The following is a 23,598-nucleotide window of genomic DNA, read 5'->3' on the forward strand; positions in this document are numbered from 1 at the left end:
TTATATCTTTTAACTAGCTATTTTTCATGCAATGATTAGTATTATTTTTGCATTTTAATTTTATATCCTACTTCCTTGTTGAATTATTTTATTTAGTTTTATTGCTTTCGTAGGATTTCCAGGTATATTGTCATATCATCTGTAAATAAAGATAGTTATGTCTTTTATTTTTCAATTCTTATTCCTCTAATTGTTTTCTCTTGTCTAGTTGCATTAGCTAATAACTCCATAGTAATGTTGAATAATAGTCGATAGTGGCATCCTTATATTATTTCTGACCTTAATGGGAATGCCTCTTGGTGTTCTCTATTTAGTAATATAGTGACATTAGGATTGAGGTGTGAGTGTGTAAAATGGAACTATCTACCCATTTCTATTTTTTTTTCAAGAATTTTTATTAGTAATAGGTGTTGTATATTTATCAAAGTCTTTTCAGCATCTATGGATATAATCCTATGATTTTTCTTTACTGACTCATTAATATATGCATTATATTAACTAATCTTCTTACGTTGAACCATTATTGCATTCTTGGTATAAATCCCATTTCATGATGAAATATTATTTTATTACTGTAGTATTGGAGTTGTTAGCTAATCTATCACTTAGAATTTTTGCATCAATATTTATAAATGAATTCCATCTAAAATTTTTTGTTTTGCATGTATTACATCTTTATTACGTTTTGGTATGATTGCTTCATAAAAAAAAACTGGATGTTTGCTGTGGCCGGGTGGCTCAGTTGATTGGAGTATCATCCGGTACACCAAAAGGTTGTGGGTTCAACTCCTGGTTAAGGCACATACCTAGGTGGGTTTGATCCCTGGCAGGGTGCATACAAGAGGCAACTGATTGATTTGTTTTTCTTCATTTTCTATGTTCTGAAATGATGTGTATAGATTGGGACTATCTGGTTGTTGAGAAGCAATTCCCAATTCTCCAGGAGTTTCTTGTATTTCTGCACATCTTGCAAGTTAGGCACTAACTGCCCTTTGTTTCCTACTGTCCTAGCTTAGTTCCCTTTGTGTAGTGCAAGGTATTTTCCAACCTTAGAAAATATAGTGTCTCCCTGTACAGGGCATATTTCAATACAGCTCTAAAAGACAAAGCTACTGTTCCCTGTAGAGCAGCGGTTCTCAACCTGTGGGTCGCGATCCCTTTGGTGGTCGAACGCCCTTTCACAGGGTCGCCTAAGACCATCCTGCACATCAGATATTTACATGACGATTCATAACAGTAGCAACATTACAGTTATGAAGTAGCAACGAAAATAATTTTATGGTTGGGTCACAACATGAGGAACTGTATTTAAAGGGCCAGAGGGTTGAGAACCACTGCTGTAGAGCAAAAAGCAAACATGCTCACTGTCCAGTATAAGAAAAATAATGTTTCCCTTCAGAACAAAAGACCGGCATGCTTATTGCCCATTGTAAACTCAAGTGCCATACCTCGGTGTTCTTCTCCCGTAATGCAATGGTCTGCAGGTCTCAGTGTTATCTGCCCCTTTTTGCATTGCCCTGTGGGGATTGGGGCTCAGGAAACTGGTTCCAAATACTGGTATGGTAGCTACTGCTGTTGCAATGAGTAATTTACTGTCTTTCATCTCTGATCCTGGAGTCTCATGTTTTCTACTAGCATTAATGAAATTGTGGCAGACTCACTTGTTAGCTTGCAAGTAATGTAATATCTCACACCCTTCTCACTTGACACTGGTCTTTAAAGTTGTGGTAAAATTATTCTAGAAACCATTTTGTAAAGTAGTTCTATGGTAACTTTCTATTTCTTCTATGGAAATCAGTCTGTTCAAGCTTTTAATCTTTACTGTTCACTTTAAAATTTTTATGTGCTTATTTATTTGGAGTAAAGGAATGGAGTCTTTTGAATGAACTTTTTTTTTTTTTTTTTAAATATATTTTATTGATTTTTTACAGAGAGGAAGGGAGAGAGATAGAGAGTTAGAAACATCGATGAGAGAGCAACATCGATCAGCTGCCTCCTGCACATCTCCTACTGGGGATGTGCCCGCAACCCAGGTACATGCCCTTGACCGGAATCGAACCTGGGACCTTTCAGTCCGCAAGCCGACGCTCTATCCACTGAGCCAAACCGGTTTTGGCTTGAATGAACTTTTTATTTTCCCTTGAGGTCTCTTGGCTTATCTTTCATGAAGAACCATTGCAATTTTGAATAACTACAGTGCCTTCTTAGCTTACAGTAAATAAAGTATGCTTAGTAGCTAAAGTTGTAAAGATGAATGTCCTTTCTGTGTTGGTCTTTTTATGGGTGGTGGTAGTACAGTCATTATAAAGGTGAATGGCCTTTCTGTTTGTTTTTCTGCAGGTGGTGGTTGTACAGGCAATTAGTGCTCTCTGTCAGAAATACCCGCGAAAGCATGGCGTCATGATGACTTTCCTCTCCAACATGCTCCGAGACGATGTAGGTGGACTAGTTTGTAAATCATAGGAAGTTGCTCTCTTAAATTCTTACGATTCCCATTAAATGTCACAGTATTTAAAGCAGCATGTGTCTCTCAAATAGTGTGCTTACTTCTGGTTGCTGACTTATCATTACTAAACATGCTATGGCTCTAGCTTTTCCTGCAGAAAAAAACACTTCTGTTTCTTTCATAAAGGAAGGGAAGGGAAATTTTAATATTATAAGCATAAGCCTTGGAGTATAAGCATTTCTCCAAAAAGCATCCTCAGAACGAATGGGAGTTTTCTCTTTTGCCAGGGAGGCTTTGAATATAAACGGGCCATTGTGGACTGCATCATCAGCATTGTGGAAGAGAACCCTGAGGCTAAAGAAGCAGGTCTAGCCCACCTCTGTGAATTCATTGAGGACTGTGAGCACACTGTTCTGGCTACAAAGATTCTACACTTGCTGGGCAAAGAGGGCCCCAGAACGCCTGCTCCCTCCAAGTATATCCGCTTTATTTTCAATAGAGTCGTACTGGAAAATGAGGCTGTTAGAGCTGGTAAGTCATTGGAACACTGATAATGGTGTAACTGCTGATCTTTTTAAATGTGTAACTCAAGGGGGTGGTGATGAAATTGGAAAATTTCTACTTGATGGTGGGATCCTTCCTATACTTCCCGTGTCTGATAAACTTGAAATAGCCACTCATGAACTTATTTCCCATTTTCTCTTCAACTCACTATAATCTAGCTCTCTTCCTTAAAAATCCTCTGAAGCTATTTAAAAAATATATCACTTATAAGCGAGTTGGAAAATCAAGTTAAATACTCTAATGTTTTTATCTTTGTTCACCTCTCAGTCAGTTTAATGTACTATTGACTAAACTCTCCCTTGGCTTCCACAATAGCCTGCATCTTTCCATCACTCCTCAGTCTTATTTATAGAGCTTCTCTTCCATTCCCTAAAATAATAGTTTTCTAAGGGGTTTGTCTTCTTACCATACACACTTATTCTGGTGATCATTTTCAGAGCTCTATTCATAGGCGGTGACATTGCAGTCATGTCTCTTTCCTGAACTTTTATGTCCAACTATCTAAGGCACTTCTAATTCAACTTAAAACTAAACTCACCCAAACCTTTATCATCCATTCCTTTGCAAAGGCAGAAACTTATTCTCCTGTTTTATAATCTCCACCTGTTCTTTGGCAAAATTCTATCAATTCTGACTCTTTAATATTCCTTTATTCTCTTTTTCCTTTATTTTCATGGGTGCTGCTTTAGGCTCTCCTTCATTTCCAGTGCCAACTAGTGTGACTGCTCCCACTCTCATACAGATCCAGTCTGTACTCCACACTCTGCTACAAAAATGGACTTTGCATTTAAAATCTGCTTATAAGTTTAGTGTAGCGTACTCTGCTGCAAATACACAAATTCATGCTGTGTTTAACATCCTATGTAATAAAAGGGTAATATGCAAATTGTCCCCTTGACTGGGAGTTTGACCGGAGTTCTACCAGGAGGCAGGGCCAGCCTGCCAACTGCCACGGCCCCTCCCCCTGGCCTGTCTCGCCCCCTTTCACTCCCCACCCACATCCCCTCCCCCCAGCCGTTCACAAATTCGTGCACCAGGCCTCTAGTCTATACTAATAATCTATACTAATAAAAGGGTAATATGTTAATTGGACCAGACATCTTCCGAACATCCTTCCAGACAAAGCCATGGTGGCGGGGCTGAGGCAGAGGCAGTTAGGAGCGATCAGGCCAGCAGGGGAGAGCAGTTAGGGGCAATCAGGCCAGTAGGGGAGAGCAGTTAGGGGGGATCAGGTCAGCAGGGGAGAGCAGTTAGGGCGATCAGGCAGGCAGGGGAGCAGTTAGGGGCATCAGGCAAGCAGGAAGAGTGGTTATGGGCAATCAGGCAAGCAGGCAGAGTGGTTAGGGGTGATCAGGCAGGCAGGTAGGTGAGCAGTTAGGAGCCAGAGGTCCCGGATTGTGAGAGGGCTGTCCGACTGTGTCCCCTCCCCCAAGCTGTGCCTAAATTTATGCACCAGGTCTCTAGTCTTTACTAATAATCTATACTAATAAAAGGGTAATATGCTAATTAGACCAGACATCTTCCAGATGTCCTTCCAGACAAAGCCATGGTGGCGGGGATAAGGCAGAGGGAGTTAGGAGCGATCAGGGCAGCAAGAGAGAGCAGTTAGGTTAGGGGCAATCAGGCCGGGAGGGGAGAGCAGTTAGGGCAGTGATTCTCAACCTGTGGGTCATGATCCCTTAGGCGGTCGAATGACCCTTTTACAGGGGTCACCTAAGACCATCCTGCATATCAGATATTTACATTACGATTCATAACAGTAGCAACATTAAAGTTATGAAGTAGCAACGAAAATAATTTTATGGTTGGGTCACAACATGAGGAACTGTATTTAAAGGGCCAGAAGGTTGAGAACCACTGAGTTAGGGGGATCCCTGTGGGATTGGGCCTAAACCGTCAGTTGGACATCCCCTGAGGGGTCCTGGATTCGAGAGGGTGCAGGCCGGGCTGAGGAACCCCCTCCCCCCCATCCCCATGCATGAATTTTGTGCACTGGGGCTCTAGTTCTTTAATAATAACAGAGGCTAAACCACAACCTATTTTTGTTTTATTTCTAGTCTCACTTGTCTCCTCCTGCTCTCAAACATGGGATCCTATTCTTCAGCCTTCCTCACCTGTGTCTAGTTCCAATATGACATTATGCTTTTTTCTCTGGACTGAGGGTCTTTGCACTTGTCATTCTCTCTGCCTTTAATACTATTTTCCTTCCATTTCCCTTTGGTTAATGTTACTTCTTCAATATTTAGCTCTACTTTTCTTCACCAATTCTGACTTGTTTCTTTCTCTGTATTCACTTATCTTCCTGGATATGGTTCTATCATGGACTTATTGTGCTGTGTTGTAATCATCTTTTTACTTACCTGTCATTCCCACTAGACTACAACTCCTTTATGTCAGGGGCTATTTCTTCTGTCTTTCTTTCCCCAGCACCTATCACAGTTCCTTGCAAAAGTTATGTGAGCAATAAATCTTTATTGGATTAAGTGAATTTTAATAATAGAGCATCTATTTATGCTTGGAGCTGGTTGTTTGAGATTATAGCTTAATTATATCAGTATGATATATAAGAGGTTGTAGTGGGAATGGAGGAGTGCTCATAAAAAGAAATTGATATGATTTTTCCTACAATGCATGGAGGATTTTCCTATTCATAGCTCTCTTGGGCCTACAGATTTCTGTTTATGCTTAAATGGATCAAAGAAATAAGATCAAGACACAATAAAACAATAAGAGAGTTTATTCCCTCTGAACATGGGTAAACTTTTCTAATTTTTTGAATGATTATTACTTAATGCAAGAAACCAATATTTACGTTGCTTCATTTTATGCTTCATTATAGCTGCTGTGAGTGCTTTGGCTAAATTTGGGGCTCAGAATGAGAATCTCCTCCCAAGCATCCTTGTACTCTTACAAAGGTGAGTAAAAGAATGTCATTTTTTTGGAGCCTTTTTTTTTTTTAAATAAGAACTGCCATATGGCTGAATAGAGTTCCTCATTGTACCATATCAAATGCATTACAGGACCTAAGAATAGAGCTGATGGAGTAAGTGAGGGGCAAATGGCATTTTTGTTCTCTTCTAGTAATTTTGTGTATGCTAAGTACTTATAAAATTTGATTTTGAATTTCTCTTTGTGTGAGTTTGAGAAAGTGACTTAAAGGTGTATGCCTCAATTTGTATATTAGGGGCTAACTTCAAAGTGATTCACTAAGTAGAGTTGCAAATTTCAGCTTCTCATGGTCTCTCGGACTCCCTATTTGATGAGGAAAAGACTTGATGTGAGCAAAAACTGTGATTATATCTTATTAAAAGATAAAAATTACAAACCAAAGGCTGGTTGGTTTAAATGAACAGTGCTTGGATTTTGAGTGCTTTTTAATATCCTTAGAAAGCCTAACATTCCCATTTTTTAATAAACCAGTTTTTTTTTTGTTTGTTTGTTTTGTTTTGTTTTGTTTTTTTAATATGTTTTATTGATTTTCTACAGAGAGGAAGGGAGAGGGATAGAGAGTTAGAAACATCGATGAGAGAGAAACATTGATCAGCCACCTCCTGCATACCCCCCCACTGGGGATGTGCCCACAACCAAGGTACATGCCCCTTGACCGGAATCGAACCTGGGACCCTTGAGTCCGCAGGCCGACGCTCTATCCACTGAGCCAAACTGGTTCTGGCCCCATTTTTTAATTATAAAGAAGCCTAAGTCTTTATCAGGATCATGTGGTTGCAGACCCAAGAAAAACTCCAAACTGCTATCTTATGTTATTGAGTTCTTCCTAATTTTTTTAATTATTTATTATTATTATTTTTTAAAATATATTTTATTGACTTTTTAGAGAGGAAGGGAGAGGCATAGAGAGTAAGAAACATCGATGAGAGAGAAACATCGATCAGCTGCCTCCTGAACACCCCCTACTGGGGATGTGCCCGCAACCAAGGTACATGCCCTTGACCGGAATTGAACCTGGGACCTTTCAGTTCACAGGCTGACTCTCTATCCACTGAGCCAAACCGGTCAGGGCAATTCTTTATTATTGAAAGTATTTCATATGTCTCTCCCCTCTCCCCCTATTGTCTTCTCCCAGCCTGCCCCTGCCCCTGAGTCCCAGCCTTCACCCCCCCCTCATTGTCTTTATCCATTGGTTATGCTTATAGGCATACAACTTCTTTGGTTGATCTCTTCCCCCCAAGTTCTCCCCTCACCCACCACCCTCCCCTACTTTCCCTCTGAGGTTTGAGGGTCTGTTCGATGCTTCTATGTCTGTATCTAGTTTTGTTTGCCAGTTTATGTTGTTCATTATATTCCACAAATGAGTGAGATCATGTGATACTTATCCTTCTCTTGCTAATTATTTTAATGCCTATTTATATAGTGCTTATTTACCAATTGGGAGCAATACTCAAGATTTATGGTGATTTTAGGATACACTGTTGGCTGTTGTTGAGTTCTTTTATAATAAAGGTAGTGTCAGCCCTAACCAGTTTGGCTCAGTATATAGAGCATTGGCCTGCGGACTGAAGGGTCCCAGGTTCGATTCTGGTCAAGGGCATGTATCTTGGTTGCGGGCACATCCCCAGTAGGAGGTGTGCAGGAGGCAGATGATTGATGTTTCTCTCTCATCAATGTTTCTAACTCGCTATTTCTCTCCCTTCCTCTCTGTAGAAATCAATAAAATATATATTTTTTAAAAAGGTGGTATCACATGGCCTGGTTGTGTTCTTTAGACGTGGTGGTAAAGCTCTTGGGAATCTTTAGGGTGCTGTGTGACATGCCTATTTGTATCCCCTGGACAGGTGTATGATGGATACTGATGATGAGGTCCGAGACAGAGCTACTTTCTATCTGAATGTGCTGCAGCAGAAGCAGATGGCATTGAATGCTACATATATCTTCAATGGTCAGTGAGAGCCACGGATATAGACAAATATACTTTTGGTATCTTGGAAGAATGTCTTAAGATGATTTGCATATGAGCTGACTTTACTAGGAAAAATGCTTCTTTTATGTTTTTGACTGCACTTGCATTTCTAGGGAAATCTAAAGTATGTAAAAGCCCAAAGAATATTGCTTGCTCCTGATGCTTTTTGAGCTCATTCTTGAATGGGTTTACCTTTTCTCCCTTTTCTTATGCTACTAGAGGCTTGGTGCATGAAATTTGTGCACTGGGGTGGGGGGGTTGTCCCTCAGCCCAGCCTGCATCCTCTTGCAGTCTGGGAGCCCTCAGGGGATGTTCAACTACTGGCTAAGGCCCACTCCCTCGGGTTGGGCCTAAGCTGGCAGTCGGACATCCCTCTCGCAGTCCAGGAGCCCTCGCTCCTTACTGCCTGCTCGCTGCTCTTTAGTGCTGCCATGGAGGCCGAAGAGGCTCCTGCCACTGTGCTCACCAGCCATGAACCCGGCTTCTGGTTTAGCTGCACTCTCCCTGTGTGAGTGCACTGACCACCAGGGGGCAGCTCCTGCATTAAGCGTCTGCCCCCTGGTGGTCAGTCTGCGTCATAGTGACCCGTAGTTCTGGTCATTCTACCATAACGGTCACTTAGGCTTTTATTAGATCATTGTTCCCACATGGGTAAGTTGCTCTCTTTTACGGAAGGTACTTATATTTTGTTGAAAATGTTTATGCTCTGCTCCCATGCTTCCTTGGATGAAATTTAAGAAAGTTTTATATAATAGCCTTTACTTTTAATTTCTTATGTTATAAAGTCTGTGGTTATATTTTCCCCTCCTTCAGAAAGAGTAGATAAACAGTGTAAATCTGGGCCTATCTGGATCCTAGTATTGGCAAGAAGTTATAATGCTGAGATTTCTCTGTTTCATAGGTCTGACAGTGTCTATACCAGGGATGGAAAAAGCTTTACATCAGTATACATTAGAGCCTTCAGAAAAGCCCTTCGACATGAAATCTATTCCTCTTGCTATGGCTCCTGCCTTTGAACAGAAAGCAGGTAATGGGACGACTTCACTCTGTTAGTGTTTCTGTGTTTAAGTAGTGTTATTAGCATATTTTCTCTAATACATCCTTAGTTTGCTTAATTGTCACTCTGCATTTCTAAATCTTTTTAGAAGTATGGTGGATGATGTTTTTAATTAGCTTTTAAATTATTTTCCTGGTTTTTCACTTAAAAGCTCAAATATGAAGTGTGACCAGATTGAAAGTTTTTCTTTTTCCGTGCTTAGTATTGCAGAATCTGAAGTTAGCTGTCACTGTGTGTCTCAGAGCTGCAATTGTGCTGTCACCTCCTGTTTTTATTTTCTGAAGTTGGTAATTTCTTAATTTTACTATTGGAGGTTTGTCTTGAAAGAATGTATGGGACAAGATCATAAAAAAATGTTCCCACGGGATAGCTAACTATAAAATTAAAAAAGAAGGAAGGAAGAGGGAGGGTGGGAAGGAGGGAGGGTGGGAAGGAGGGAGGGAGGGAGGGAGGAAGGAAGGAAGGAAGGAAGGAAGGAAGGAAGGAAGGAAGGAAGGAAGGAAAAATGTTTAATGGTCAGACTGAGAAAGAATGAGCTTAACTTTGAACCTTTTCAGTTTTTCTGTTGATACTATACAAGTAATTTTTCCTATTTGAATCATGAGAAGACTTGTTTTATAAATAGTTCCTTCTTTTGAGAATATTTTTTTGTACATTCTTGCCCATTTAAAGCAAATACTATATTTTAGGGCTTACTTTATTATATAACAAAATATGTTCACTAAGTAAATTTTAATTTGAACATCTCACTAAAAAAAGGTGACAGAAGCCTACTGGTGTTTTTAGCAGTGGCTTCTTTTATGTGTGTTAGAAGCTTCTGCCTTGATGTCTTTCTGTCTGCATTTTCAGCTTGATAATGGGAGGAAAGCTCACTTGATTGCTCGTATCTGTCTTTTTAGAAATCACACTTGTGGCTACTAAGTCAGAGAAGTTGGCTCCTTCCAGGCAAGACATTTTCCAAGGTACGGTAAATTGATGGGTAGAAGTAATAGTCTGCACCCTAGGCATTATAAATATAATGAAATGCACTACTTTCATTCAGTTTGATGAATTCCCAGTGCAGGAAATCTTTGTGTGGCTGAATATTTGTTGTTATAGGTTATAGTTGTTGTTATAGATTATAGTTGCTGGGGCTACCTAAAGTCCATGGAAAATGTGCTAACTGGGAATGTTGTTCTTCATATTCTAGGTAACAGGGAACTCAAATTCTAAGAAATTAGGAATATAAGGTTTTTTTGCTTTTAGTAATTGAGTGTATAAACTCTTAAAATATTAATTTATTAAAGCTTGGGGATATATCAGAGTTTAATTATTATCTAGGTGATGGAAACTTAAAACATCATGAGCATCTAACATAATGTCCTCCTAGATTATTCTCATTTTGGGTCATCTTCTCATTTTGTTTTCTTCCTTATTTTTTTTCTTGATAGAACAATTGGCTGCTATTCCTGAGTTTATGAATCTGGGACCCTTGTTCAGGTCTTCTGAGCCTGTTCAGCTTACAGAAGCAGAGACCGAATACTTTGTTCGTTGTGTCAAGCACATGTTTACCAATCACATTGTGTTCCAGGTGAGATAAGTTCCCTACCCAGCCCCTATGGGAGCTTACTAGGCTTGGAGACCAGTATTAACTCCCCTGTAATTTGTGATTCTAGTAGTTCTTTTTATAGAGAAGGAAAGGAACTTAGTAGCATTTCTGGTTTTCCTTCCCATGGCTACAGAGATGCCTTTGTATGATGGGTTAAAAACTAAAAGAACTTAAAAATAAAATATCTGGAAAAGTTTCACAACATAAAGTATAAGCTGCTAAAAAATAATCACCATTTAACATAAGGATAAAAGCTTAGCTTCTAAGAATCAATTGAAATCCATTAAACATCTGCCATCTTGTTTGGTAGAACTAAGTCGCAGGAAAGAGAGAAAAAACGAGTGAATAATATAAACCCCAAAGCTTCAAGGATAAGGCTGTCCCTATTACCTAAAGAAAAACCTTAGGAGGAGACCTACAGCACTATTTGGGGAGGAAAGGCATAGTGAATTCCAGAACTGAGTTATGGGTTATGGGTGGGAAGGGACAACTTGCTTGCAAACCGTTCTTATCCTTCATAATGTTTTTCTGTTTGCTGACTTTTCAGTTTGATTGTACCAACACTCTCAATGACCAGCTACTGGAGAAAGTGACAGTGCAGGTGGAACCGTCAGATTCCTATGAAGTGCTGTGTTGTATCCCAGTCCCCAGCCTCACTTATAATCAACCAGGAATATGTTACACTCTTGTCCGTTTGCCTGATGATGACTCTTCAGCAGGTACTAACCCGCAGAGGGGAAGAGACACTTACATGATTAAGAATGCATTACCACTTGAGCTCCTAAATGTCTGGAGACATGTTTGGGGTTCAAGAATATGGTTCTTTTCTAGAATTAAATGTAATGATAGTGATGATGTATTCATAGTTATATAATTAGTGCTGCAGAAATATTATTTATAACTAAATCTCTAAGTAGAATTTGCTGGACATTTAATCTTAAAAAAGAATCTGAATAGTGTAGAGGGGCAGCCCCAGAAGGACGTCAGGCTTTCTGGTAGAACAGTGTAACCACTGAGGAGGGTTCATCTGTCTGATGTCTCCTGTAAGGAGCACGGCCCACTTCTCCCTGGTGTTTCTTTCCAGGACATTGTAAGGGCTTTTTATTAGTAGATCCATGGCATTTTAAAATATATTGTCTTTGAGGGTCTGCTGGCGGTCGCCAACCTTTCGGACTACCGATTGGCGACCGCTGCTATACCACAGTACTGGCATCTGGGAGTATGTCTCAGCCCAGTAAATGTCTTAATCAGCATTTGTGTATCCACATGGGAAAAAGGCTTTGTAATTCTTTCCTCGATTCATGTGGAGTCTGGGTAGGAGTGGGGACGGTAGCTTCTAGTGCCCATAATAGTATTTACAGGTTCAGGGACTTGAGGTCTTCTGACCTACCTCTTGTGAATGTCTAGTGTGTGTTGTACTTGATATATTTTCCCCACCTGAGTGCTTCTTCTCTTTCCATATTCACTAAGGAGTATTCACAATGGTTACCTGGTTTTCACAGAAATAAGCACACACATTGCATTTATGTTTTGAAAAACTTTTATTAGTAGTACTGGAAAAAACATTTATTACTTCTAGTACAGGAAAATACAATGTTTACTACTAGTACAGGAAAAACAATTTTTACTACTAGTACAGGAAAAACAATTTTTACTACTGATACAGGGAAAAAATTTTACTAGTACAGGAATAAAACAGATAATAGTTAACAAATATTGAGGAAGGTACAGAGTTACAAGAAATCGTAAAAGTACTAGTGAATTGTTATCTCTGGTCATCATTCAGTTACATTAGGGGCTTAACCTGCCTCCTTTTAGCCCCTTTCCAAGCTCCCTTTTTAGATGTTGTTTCTGGGAACCCCTGCCCAATCATATCTCTGTTGGATGATAGACCAGGCTACTCACTCTAGCACGAGGTAGATTCAAATTGGCACTGTTGCGGGGTCTGAATCCCAGGTTGTTCCCTCTGACCCCTGGGTGCAGCCACCCTGGATCCATAACCCGCTGGGTTAGGAAGGCACTTTCCTATCTGGCCTCTAGGATTTCTCCTTCAAGCTTGAGGCCATCCAACTTTAACCTTTCATTACCTCCCTTATCCCTTAATGAGGTTTCTCTTGTTCCATTCCCTTTTAGCTTCACTTTCTTTCCTGGTCTATTCCCCTCTAGTTAGACTTTTCTAAAGTATGTCCACCAGCCAGAAACGTAGCTGACTGTATCTTAAGTAAAGGTAGTTTTATTTACTCTTGTTCCAAACCAGTATCTGGGCCCAGTCTTAAAGTAGCCCCGTGGCTTCCACCACCATCCTGGGATAATCTGCACTTTTATTAGTTTTCTCAAGTGGCCTCCTCTACTTGTTTTATAATTCTTCCTCCTGTGGTGCTTCTCACCAAGTTTCTGCTTTTTTAAGAAAAGCCATTACTTCGCCACTTAATTTTAAAGGGAAGCAAAATGCTTGAACCCATTGAATAATCAAGCTTTTCCCAAGTGAGAACACTAGCTCTTCCCTTTCCAGGCTCACTTGGATAACTGATAACTTAGGTGCCTCACAGACCCCAGTGAATGTATTAACAGAAGACAGTAAATACAGTTTTACAATATCAAAATACATAAGACAACAGTATTGAAATTACAGCAATCACATATAGTTCAGGAGGAAATAACAACAACACCAACAACAACAACAACAATAGAAACTTTTATACTAAGAGAGTAGGTACAGGGGAGGTTTTCTGACCCCTCCGTAGTGAGGGGTTAATTTCTTTTTAAAAAAGTATATCTTACAAATTAGCCCAGAGGTTTCAACCTTTGATCTGCTGGCTTCAGGCTCTTTTGCTTAATGCTTTTTCCATATTTTATTAATAAAAATTTGGCATTTGGAGAAATTTTTTTTCCTATTAAATTCAAAGGGTTTGCTGATTTGGTGCTAAAAGTCAGTTATAAACATTTGTCATCCCATCTTGGAGAAAAGTCTCAGCACTTGGACTTTTCAAACTGCTTTATATTTGACCCATCATCTACCTGCTTAAACGCAAATTCCTTTCTATTCCTTTGTTTTTGTCAGAAATTCTAAAATTTTTAATCTATGGCCAATCCAAAGTCTTTGCTGTACAATGAATAGAAGTAAAATACCAGGACATAGATGGTAATAAAAGTCTTTTACCCATTCCTTCTTTTCCCCATTGCAAATATTCCAAATTTTACCAATCACCTGAATATCTACACATCACCTCTACTTTGTCTCATCTCAGAAAATATATTTTCCTTATAATCACAAGGGGAAAACATAAATTATATAGATCATGATTTCCTTCAACTTGAAAATTATATAGCATAGTAGAAAGGAATATAGGTTTTAGAGCTACACAAATTGGGATTTGAATTCTGACTCTGATCCATATAGACAGTGTAACCATGGACAAGCTATTTGATCACTATAAGCCTTTCAGGATTGTTGAAAGGATGAAATATCATTAAATAAGGTCGTTACCATAGTGCCAGGCATGTAGTAAATACTCAATAAACAGAAGCTATTTTTGTTTCAATTCTGGAACTATCTACTTTCTTCCTTTATCCTCTTTAAAAAGTAAGTCTTCCACAGTTGAAGAGACACACACCCTCTAACCTCCTCCAAAAAATTATTCAATTATTCTTGTCTTTGCTGTATCTTTAAACTTTCCCATTCTCCCGTACTTTATAACTGTACAAAAAATCTACACCGTCTGAAAAATGTGCTTTAACCCAACATCAAGATAGCACCTTAACTCCTTCCCTTGATTTATGGGCAATTTTTGAAAAGATTAAGTCTCAATTCAGTTAGTCCTACTTTTATATTCTAGCCCCTAACAATTACTGTTTTAATCAAAAATTTTAAGAAAAGCCTTTCAGGCAGCATTCTTTCTTAGCAACTTTTCTCATTCAGAAGCTTTTTCTTCTGAATAGCTATTGCATCAGTAACACCAAATTTAAATAACTCATTTAAAAAGTCTTCAGTAGAAAATATACATACTAACAAAAAATTTCATAGTATATCAGTATGAATTGCTTTTCTCTGTTTTTCATTAGGGATGCTGCCTCCCAATTAAAAATTCATAACTCTTTCATATATACTTCAGTTCCCGACTTTCTGCCTACCCTTTTTTAAACCTCCACCTTAATTTGAGCTACCATAGGAATGTGATGGACACTGAATTTTTTTCTGAATCTATAGTCGCTCTTCATTATTTGTTGTTCAGGTTTAACCATATTAACTCCTGACACTCGGTATTAAATCTACAACTTCAATTAAGTAATTGATCTCAGAATAGTTTTTTCCTTTGACTCATCTCCATCTTCTCACTGGGATCCATATTAATGAACCTTGATAAAATTTACAGTCTTTATAGCTAAAGCACATAATTTGAATTTTTACTTAGATGATAAAAAGGATAGAACGTTACTTTTATCACCACTTCCGCTGACTTTATAACTAGAATTTGTATCAGTCTAGCCTTATATCAGTATACCTCCAATATGACAAATTTTGAGACTGAACAAGATTCCTAGATTGAAAACTCATTATTCACCTTTCCATTCATCTTGTAACCAATCATCCTTTCATCAGACACAATGGAATTTCTAAAATTCCCTCTATACATTCAACCTGTCACCATCTGGCCTTATTATTGACACTGTACCTGTTACCTCCTAGCTTCAGACAATGGCAATCAGATTTCAACTGAACAGGTGAGTATTGCATCCCTCCTCTTTCTCACACAGCAGTCATATCAGTACAAGATGCAAATTCTTCAGTGTAGTCAGCCAACACAGACAGGCATCCTTACAGCCATTACAGCTCATCAAGTACTCCCTTCTCACATCAGCCCACACATTAAGAGTCCTTAGCTACCGGACCAAACCTTGGTGCTCTGCTCCCTACTCACTCCAGGTGAAGCCCAGGGTGCCACCCTCTATCCTTCCAGGTGATTTCTCGGCTACATCCCTTTGCTTGCTGTCTGCCTTGTCCAGGGTCCCTTAGCCCCATTCTGACATGCTTGAGTCTCATACCTCCACCTCCTCACCTGCTCATGCTTCGCCTCTCTGCCCAGCTCTCCTCTCTGCCCCTTCCACCCAGTGATTCTCACCCGAGGGTGCATGACCCCCCAAGGAGGCCTATCAGCAACATCTTTGGGGTGTGTTTTTGTGTTTTCTTTTGAATTTTTTTGGTTTTGTTGTTTCAAGCAGTGTACTGCTCCCCCTTCAGATGGTGTGATAGGCCTTCCTTGGGGTTCATGCCCACCCCCCCCTCGGGTGAAACTCACCCCCCCCACCCCCGGGAAGAATCACTGCTGTGGAAGCCCAACCTCACTCCTGGGCTGGACTCACCCTTGGGCCTATAGCCTTCTACTGGTTGCCATTGACACATTTTCCTGAAAGATCCCAGCATTCGCAACATTCTCTCACTGTCCTGACACTGGTCCTCCTGCAATTGTCCAACTCCCTTCCAACCCCAATCTGCAAAACACAATTATTTATCTGTAGCCACCACCACAATTCCAAAACACACACACACACACACACACTCACCCATGCGTAAACTACTCCTCCCTCCATTCCTTTATGACTCTGGTGTCTTGTGGAAGTACGTTTGTCCCAGGACCAGGACTTTCTCAGCTCTTGCTATTCTGCCTTTTCTCAATGTTATCCCTCTTCTCACACCCCTGGCATGATCCTTCCACAGAGCCCCTGTGGTCTTCTCAAGTGCTGGTGTATTTTCCGCCAACCAGACTTTTGCCCTCCCCCTATCCGGGGGCTACTCTCCACTGGGCTCTCTGGATGGATGCTCTGATCTTGCCTTCCTGCTCTTTAACCTGCCTTCATTATGCCCACCACTTAACAAGGAATCAGCGCTCAATCTCCATTAAAGGAATTGGGTATTCCCGTGCTTCGAATTGGCTCGCTTCACCCAACACCTACCGAAATCCTATGGATCTTAAGGCTGAACTCCTCTCCATCCCTAGCACACCAGAAATGCCTCCAGACTCGACCCCCGATCCCACCTCTCCCTGACTCTATGCTCCTCCCTCTGCTTGACCCTCAATGTCCCATCCTACTTCCCCTATGACTTGCTGGTCAGGGGAAGGATTGATTGGTCCTTCCATGACCTGTGCTCCCTTCTTCACTTGCAATGCTCCTCCCCCATTCCCTGCTCTCTCATCCCTAAGAGGGGTCTTCTGACTCCAACTGCTGTCCCCTGTTCCTTACCTTTGGGGGTCCACCATTATGAGATGGTGGTGGCTTACCTGGCCTTCTCTGTAACCTCACCTCCTCTCGACTAGCCCTGCGCTAACAGGGTTGTCCCCGGGCTTTTCCATGGGACATTTCTCCACACCTCGTCGTCCTCTGACCTCATCCCACCAGGCCGGCATTGCTCTTTGGCCTTACCCACTCTGTGATCTTCAACCTGCGTGGGCTCCTGCCCGCCCTTGAGCCACCCATGGGAGGAAAGTACCTGCCTTCTCCTAGTCGCCACCCAGGTTTCCGTCTTTACCATTCTTTGGGTGCAGTTCATTCGTCCCCTGTCCTTTCTCACTGTTGTGTGCCCTTGGAATTTGGCCCCTCTCCTACACTCTCCCACATGCCGAATGTGCTCACCTGAAGTCCTACCTCTTGGGCCTGGGTTCATCATCTTTCTTGCTTGGCTTCTCTACTGCATAGGTAGCAAGAAAACTGTCCTTCCTCAGCCAGGTGACATTTCTGCAGTCACAGACTGTACCTCTTCTTGCTGATGCCCATGGTGCTCTGTGTGCTCGTTACCTCATTCCTCCCCTTCTGCACACCACACTGCCATCTCATTGGCCCTCATATACTCTCCTGCATCTGCCCGCTTGCCTACGCCCTCTCCTCACAGCCTGTGAACCTGGACTGTGATTTCCTCCAGGGACACGTGAACCTCGTTACTGGTTACCTTTCCTGATTCCATTGGGACGCCTTAGTTGCACAGTCTTGGGCCACAGCCCTTGGGGAGCCTCTTCCTCTGATTCCCCTACCTCTTCCTTATCAGTCTGGGTCAGTGGTTCCCACCGTTCACAGTGGGGCAATTTGGATTTAATGGGGGCGATTTCAAACGATTTGATAAGAGTGAATTTCTTGCATTTCTGAAGCTTCTAGGAGCTTCATATACTAGTAGAGTAGAGAAAGATCTTTTGTGACATATTCATCACTTAAGTTCTCTGTTATACGTTTCGTTTTTATTTTTTGTTTGTTTTATTCTCATTTCAAGTATTACAAATACTAGTACATCTGTGTCCTTCTCCCCCCAATTGACCTTCCCCCAGCCTCCCCTACCCCCCGGCATCTGTTATATGTTTAAGAGTTTATTTGCTATTTTTTGATATCACTTCAATTGTTATTTTGGGGCAATTTCTGGGTTATTTCTTCCTCAGTATGTCAACTGTCTGTTGTTCTTTGCTTTTTCTCTTTCACGGATGCCATCTTGTTTGGAAGGTTGTTTAGACCAAGTTAGTGGCCTTTTAGGTGTCCTCCACATGAATCGGAGTTCACTTTTTGAATAATGGGAATTATATGCCACGGGCCGGGGGAAGCATCAGGATTTTAGAGATGCTTAGGTGGGGCATGGCCAAAAAAGGTTGGGAGCCACTGCTTTGGGTCCTTGGCCTTCAGCCCTCCCTCTTGCCCCTGTGCCTGCTCAGCCATGCCTGACACCTTGGCGCTCGGTTTCGCTCTGCACAGAGCCCTGGGTCTTGCTGTCCGCTCCTCTCTTCTCCTTCCTCTGCCAGCCATCGTCTCTCTGCCAGATCATCTCCAGTCCCAGCTGGGCCTTGCTTCTGCTCTACAGCCCTTCAGGTGCTCTCTGATCACATCAGTCCACCCTAAATTTCCCCGTTGGTCGCTCCTGTCTCCCTCAGCCCTCCTCCTCAAGAGGCCTCAGTGCCTGGACCAAACCTTGGTGCTCTGCTCCCTACTCACTCGAGGTGAAGCCCAGGGTGCCACCCTCTATCCTTCCAGGTGATTTCTCAGCTACATCCCTTTGCTTGCTGTCTGCCTGGTCCAGGGTCCCTTAGCCCCATTCTGACATGCTTGAGTCTCATACACCCACCTCCTCACCTGCTCATGCTTCGCCTCTCTGCCCAGCTCTCCTCTCTGCCCCTTCCACCCAGTGATTCTCACCCGAGGGTGCATGACCCCCCAAGGAGGCCTATCAGCAACATCTTTGGGGTGTGTTTTTGTGTTTTCTTTTGAATTTTTTTGGTTTTGTTGTTTCAAGCAGTGTACTGCTCCCCCTTCAGATGGTGTGATAGGCCTCCCTTGGGGGTCATGCCCACCCCCCCTTCGGGTGAAACTCACCCCCCCACCCCCGAAAAGAATCACTGCTGTGGAAGCCCAACCTGACTCCTGGGCTGCACTCACCCTTGGGCCTCTAGCCTTCTACTGGTTGCCATTGACACATTTTCCTGCAAGATCCCAGCATTCGCACCATTCTCTCACTGTCCCGAAACTGTCCTCCTGCAACTGCCCGACTCCCTTCCAACCCCAATCTGCAAAACACCATTATTTATCTGTAGCCACCACCACAATTCCAAAACACACACACACACACTCACCCACGCGTAAGCTACTCCTTCCTCCCTATCTTTACGACTCTGGTGCCTTGTGGAAGTACCTTTGTCCCAGGACCTGGACGTTCTCAGCTCTTGCTCTTCTCCCTTTTCTGGTTGTTATTCCTCCTCTCACACCCCTGGCATGATCCTTCCACAGAGCCCCTGTGTTCCTCTCAGGTGCTGGTGTGTTTTCCGCCAACCAGACTTTTGCCTTCGCCTATCCTGCTAGGGCTACACTCCAGTGGGCTCTCTGTGTGGATTCCCTGCTCTGGCCCTCCTGCTCCTTAGTTGTCCTCATCATGCCCACCACTTGACACGGAATCAGCCCACAATGTGCATTAAAGGAGTTGGGTATTCCCGTGCATGGAGCTTGGCTCCCTTCACCCAACCCCATCCCAATCCATGTCCTCCTCTCCAACCCTGGCACACTAGAAACACCTCCAGACTCGACCCCCTATCCCACCTCTCCCTGCCTCCATGCTCCACCCTCTGCTTGACCCTCAATGTCCCATCCTACTTCCCCTATGACTTGCTAGTCAGATGAAGGATTGATTGGTCCTTCCATGACCTGTGCTGGTCTCTTCACTTACACTCCTCCTTCCCCCATTGCCCGCTCTCTCTTGCCCAAGAGGGGTCTGCTGATTCCAACTGCTATCCCCTGTTCCTTACCTTTGGGGGTCCACCATTATGAGATGGTGTTGGCTTACCTGGCCTTCTCTGTAACCTCACCTCCTCTCGCCTAGCCCTGCTCTGACAGGGTTGTCCCCAGGCTTTTCCATGGGACATTTCTGCACACCTCGTCGTCCTCTGACCTCATCCCACCAGGCCGGCATTGCTCTTTGGCCTTACCCACTCTGTGATCTTCAGCCTGCGTGGGCTCCTGCCCGCCCTTGAGCCACCCATGGGAGGAAAGTACCTGCCTTCTCCTAGAGGCCACCCAGGTTTCCTTCTTTACCATTCTTTGGGTGCAGTTCATTCGTCCCCTGTCCTTTCTCACTCTTTTGTGCCCTTGGAATTTGGCCCCTCTCCTACACTCTCCCACACCCCGAATGTGCTCACCTGAAGTCCTACCTCTTGGGCCTGGGTTCATCATCTTTCTTGCTTGGCTTCTCTACTGCATAGGTAGCAAGAAAACTGTCCTTCCTCAGCCAGGTGACATTTCTGCAGTCACAGACTGTACCTCTTCTTGCTGATGCCCATGGTGCTCTGTGTGCTCGTTACCTCATTCCTCCCCTTCTGCACACCCCACTGCCATCTCCTTGGCCCTCATATACTCTCCTGCATCTGCCCGCTTGCCTACGCCCTCTCCTCACAGCCTGTGAACGTGGACTGTGATTTCCTCCAGGGACACGTGAACCTCGGTTCTGGTTACCTTTCCTGATTCCATTGGGACCCCTTTGTTGCACAGTCTTGGGGCACAGCCCTTGGGGAGCCTCTTCCTCTGATTCCCCTACCTCTTCCTTATCAGTCTGGGTCAGTGGTTCCCACCGTTCACAGTGGGGCAATTTGGATTTAACGGGGGCGATTTCAAACGATTTGATAAGAGTGAATTTCTTGCATTTCTGAAGCTTCTAGGAGCTTCATATACTAGTAGAGTAGAGAAAGATCTTTTGTGACATATTCATCACTTAAGTTCTCTGTTATACGTTTCGTTTTTATTTTTTGTTTGTTTTATTCTCGTTTCAAGTATTACAAATACTAGTACATCTGTGTCCTTCTCCCCCCAATTGACCTTCCCCCAGCCTCCCCTACCCCCCGGCATCTGTTATATGTTTAAGAGTTTATTTGCTATTTTTTGATATCACTTCAATTGTTATTTTGGGGCAATTTCTGGGTTATTTCTTCCTCAGTATGTCAACTGTCTGTTGTTCTTTGCTTTTTCTCTTTCACGGATGCCATCTTGTTTGGAAGGTTGTTTAGACCAAGTTAGTGGCCTTTTAGGTGTCCTCCACATGAATCGGAGTTCACTTTTTGAATAATGGGAATTATATGCCACGGGCCGGGGGAAGCATCAGGATTTTAGAGATGCTTAGGTGGGGCATGGGCAAAAAAAGGTTGGGAGCCACTGCTCTGGGTCCTTGGCCTTCAGCCCTCCCTCTTGCCCCTGTGCCTGCTCAGCCATGCCTGACACCTTGGCGCTCGGTCTCGCTCTGCACAGAGCCCTGGGTCTTGCTGTCCGGCCCTCTCTTCTCCTTCCTCTGCCAGCCGTCGTCTCTCTGCCAGATCATCTCCAGTCCCAGCTGGGCCTTGCTTCTGCTCTACAGCCCTTCAGGTGCTCTCTGATCACATCAGTCCACCCTAAATTTCCCCGTTGGTCGCTCCTGTCTCCCTCAGCCCTCCTCCTCAAGAGGCCTCAGTGCCTGGACCAAACCTTGGTGCTCTGCTCCCTACTCACTCGAGGTGAAGCCCAGGGTGCCACCCTCTATCCTTCCAGGTGATTTCTCGGCTACATCCCTTTGCTTGCTGTCTGCCTGGTCCAGGGTCCCTTAGCCCCATTCTGACATGCTTGAGTCTCATACCCCCACCTCCGCACCTGCTCATGCTTCGCCTCTCTGCCCAGCTCTCCTCTCTGCCCCTTCCACCCAGTGATTCTCACCCGAGGGTGCATGACCCCCCAAGGAGGCCTATCAGCAACATCTTTGGGGTGTGTTTTTGTGTTTTCTTTTGAATTTTTTTTGGTTTTGTTGTTTCAAGCAGTGTACTGCTCCCCCTTCAGATGGTGTGATAGGCCTCCCTTGGGGGTCATGCCCACCCCCCCCTCGGGTGAAACTCACCCCCCCCACCCCCGGGAAGAATCACTGCTGTGGAAGCCCAACCTGACTCCTGGGCTGCACTCACCCTTGGGCCTCTAGCCTTCTACTGGTTGCCATTGACACATTTTCCTGCAAGATCCCAGCATTCGCACCATTCTCTCACTGTCCCGACACTGTCCTCCTGCAACTGCCCGACTCCCTTCCAACCCCAATCTGCAAAACACCATTATTTATCTGTAGCCACCACCACAATTCCAAAAACACACACACACACACACACACACACACACACACACACACACACACTCACACTCACCCACGCGTAAGCTACTCCTTCCTCCCTATCTTTACGACTCTGGTGCCTTGTGGAAGTACCTTTGTCCCAGGACCTGGACGTTCTCAGCTCTTGCTCTTCTCCCTTTTCTGGATGTTATCCCTCCTCTCACACCCCTGGCATGATCCTTCCACAGAGCCCCTGTGGTCCTCTCAGGTGCTGGTGTGTTTTCCGCCAACCAGACTTTTGCCTTCGCCTATCCTGCTAGGGCTACACTCCAGTGGGCTCTCTGTGTGGATTCCCTGCTCTGGCCCTCCTGCTCCTTAGTTGTCCTCATCATGCCCACCACTTGACACGGAATCAGCCCACAATGTGCATTAAAGGAGTTGGGTATTCCCGTGCATGGAGCTTGGCTCCCTTCACCCAACCCCATCCCAATCCATGTCCTCCTCTCCAACCCTGGCACACTAGAAACACCTCCAGACTCGACCCCCTATCCCACCTCTCCCTGCCTCCATGCTCCACCCTCTGCTTGACCCTCAATGTCCCATCCTACTTCCCCTATGACTTGCTAGTCAGATGAAGGATTGATTGGTCCTTCCATGACCTGTGCTGGTCTCTTCACTTACACTCCTCCTTCCCCCATTGCCCGCTCTCTCATCCCCAAGAGGGGTCTGCTGACTCCAACTGCTGTCCCCTGTTCCTTACCGTTGGGGGTCCACCATTATGAGATGGTGGTGGCTTACCTGGCCTTCTCTGTAACCTCACCTCCTCTCGCCTAGCCCTGCTCTGACAGGGTTGTCCCCAGGCTTTTCCATGGGACATTTCTGCACACCTCGTCGTCCTCTGACCTCATCCCACCAGGCCGGCATTGCTCTTTGGCCTTACCCACTCTGTGATCTTCAGCCTGCGTGGGCTCCTGCCCGCCCTTGAGCCACCCATGGGAGGAAAGTACCTGCCTTCTCCTAGAGGCCACCCAGGTTTCCTTCTTTACCATTCTTTGGGTGCAGTTCATTCGTCCCCTGTCCTTTCTCACTCTTTTGTGCCCTTGGAATTTGGCCCCTCTCCTACACTCTCCCACACCCCGAATGTGCTCACCTGAAGTCCTACCTCTTGGGCCTGGGTTCATCATCTTTCTTGCTTGGCTTCTCTACTGCATAGGTAGCAAGAAAACTGTCCTTCCTCAGCCAGGTGACATTTCTGCAGTCACAGACTGTACCTCTTCTTGCTGATGCCCATGGTGCTCTGTGTGCTCGTTACCTCATTCCTCCCCTTCTGCACACCCCACTGCCATCTCCTTGGCCCTCATATACTCTCCTGCATCTGCCCGCTTGCCTACGCCCTCTCCTCACAGCCTGTGAACGTGGACTGTGATTTCCTCCAGGGACACGCGAACCTCGG

General features: G+C 43.8%; 1 protein-coding gene across 3 annotated transcripts in view; it reads left to right on the forward strand.

Moving 5' to 3' along the window:
* COPG2 (COPI coat complex subunit gamma 2) overlaps positions 1-23,598 on the forward strand; it is a 150,433-nt gene that overhangs the window by 76,765 nt on the left and 50,070 nt on the right. For all 3 annotated transcript variants that reach the window (XM_036328673.1, XM_036328674.1, XM_036328675.1), the window contains 8 exons: positions 2,341-2,436; positions 2,734-2,977; positions 5,850-5,925; positions 7,804-7,907; positions 8,830-8,955; positions 9,885-9,947; positions 10,416-10,555; positions 11,121-11,292. In XM_036328673.1, the coding sequence (XP_036184566.1) occupies positions 2,341-2,436; positions 2,734-2,977; positions 5,850-5,925; positions 7,804-7,907; positions 8,830-8,955; positions 9,885-9,947; positions 10,416-10,555; positions 11,121-11,292 (1,021 nt within the window). The remainder of the gene's footprint in view (positions 1-2,340; positions 2,437-2,733; positions 2,978-5,849; positions 5,926-7,803; positions 7,908-8,829; positions 8,956-9,884; positions 9,948-10,415; positions 10,556-11,120; positions 11,293-23,598) is intronic.

Source organism: Myotis myotis, unplaced genomic scaffold (assembly GCF_014108235.1).
Source record: "Myotis myotis isolate mMyoMyo1 unplaced genomic scaffold, mMyoMyo1.p scaffold_m19_p_11, whole genome shotgun sequence".
Lineage (NCBI taxonomy): Eukaryota > Metazoa > Chordata > Mammalia > Chiroptera > Vespertilionidae > Myotis > Myotis myotis.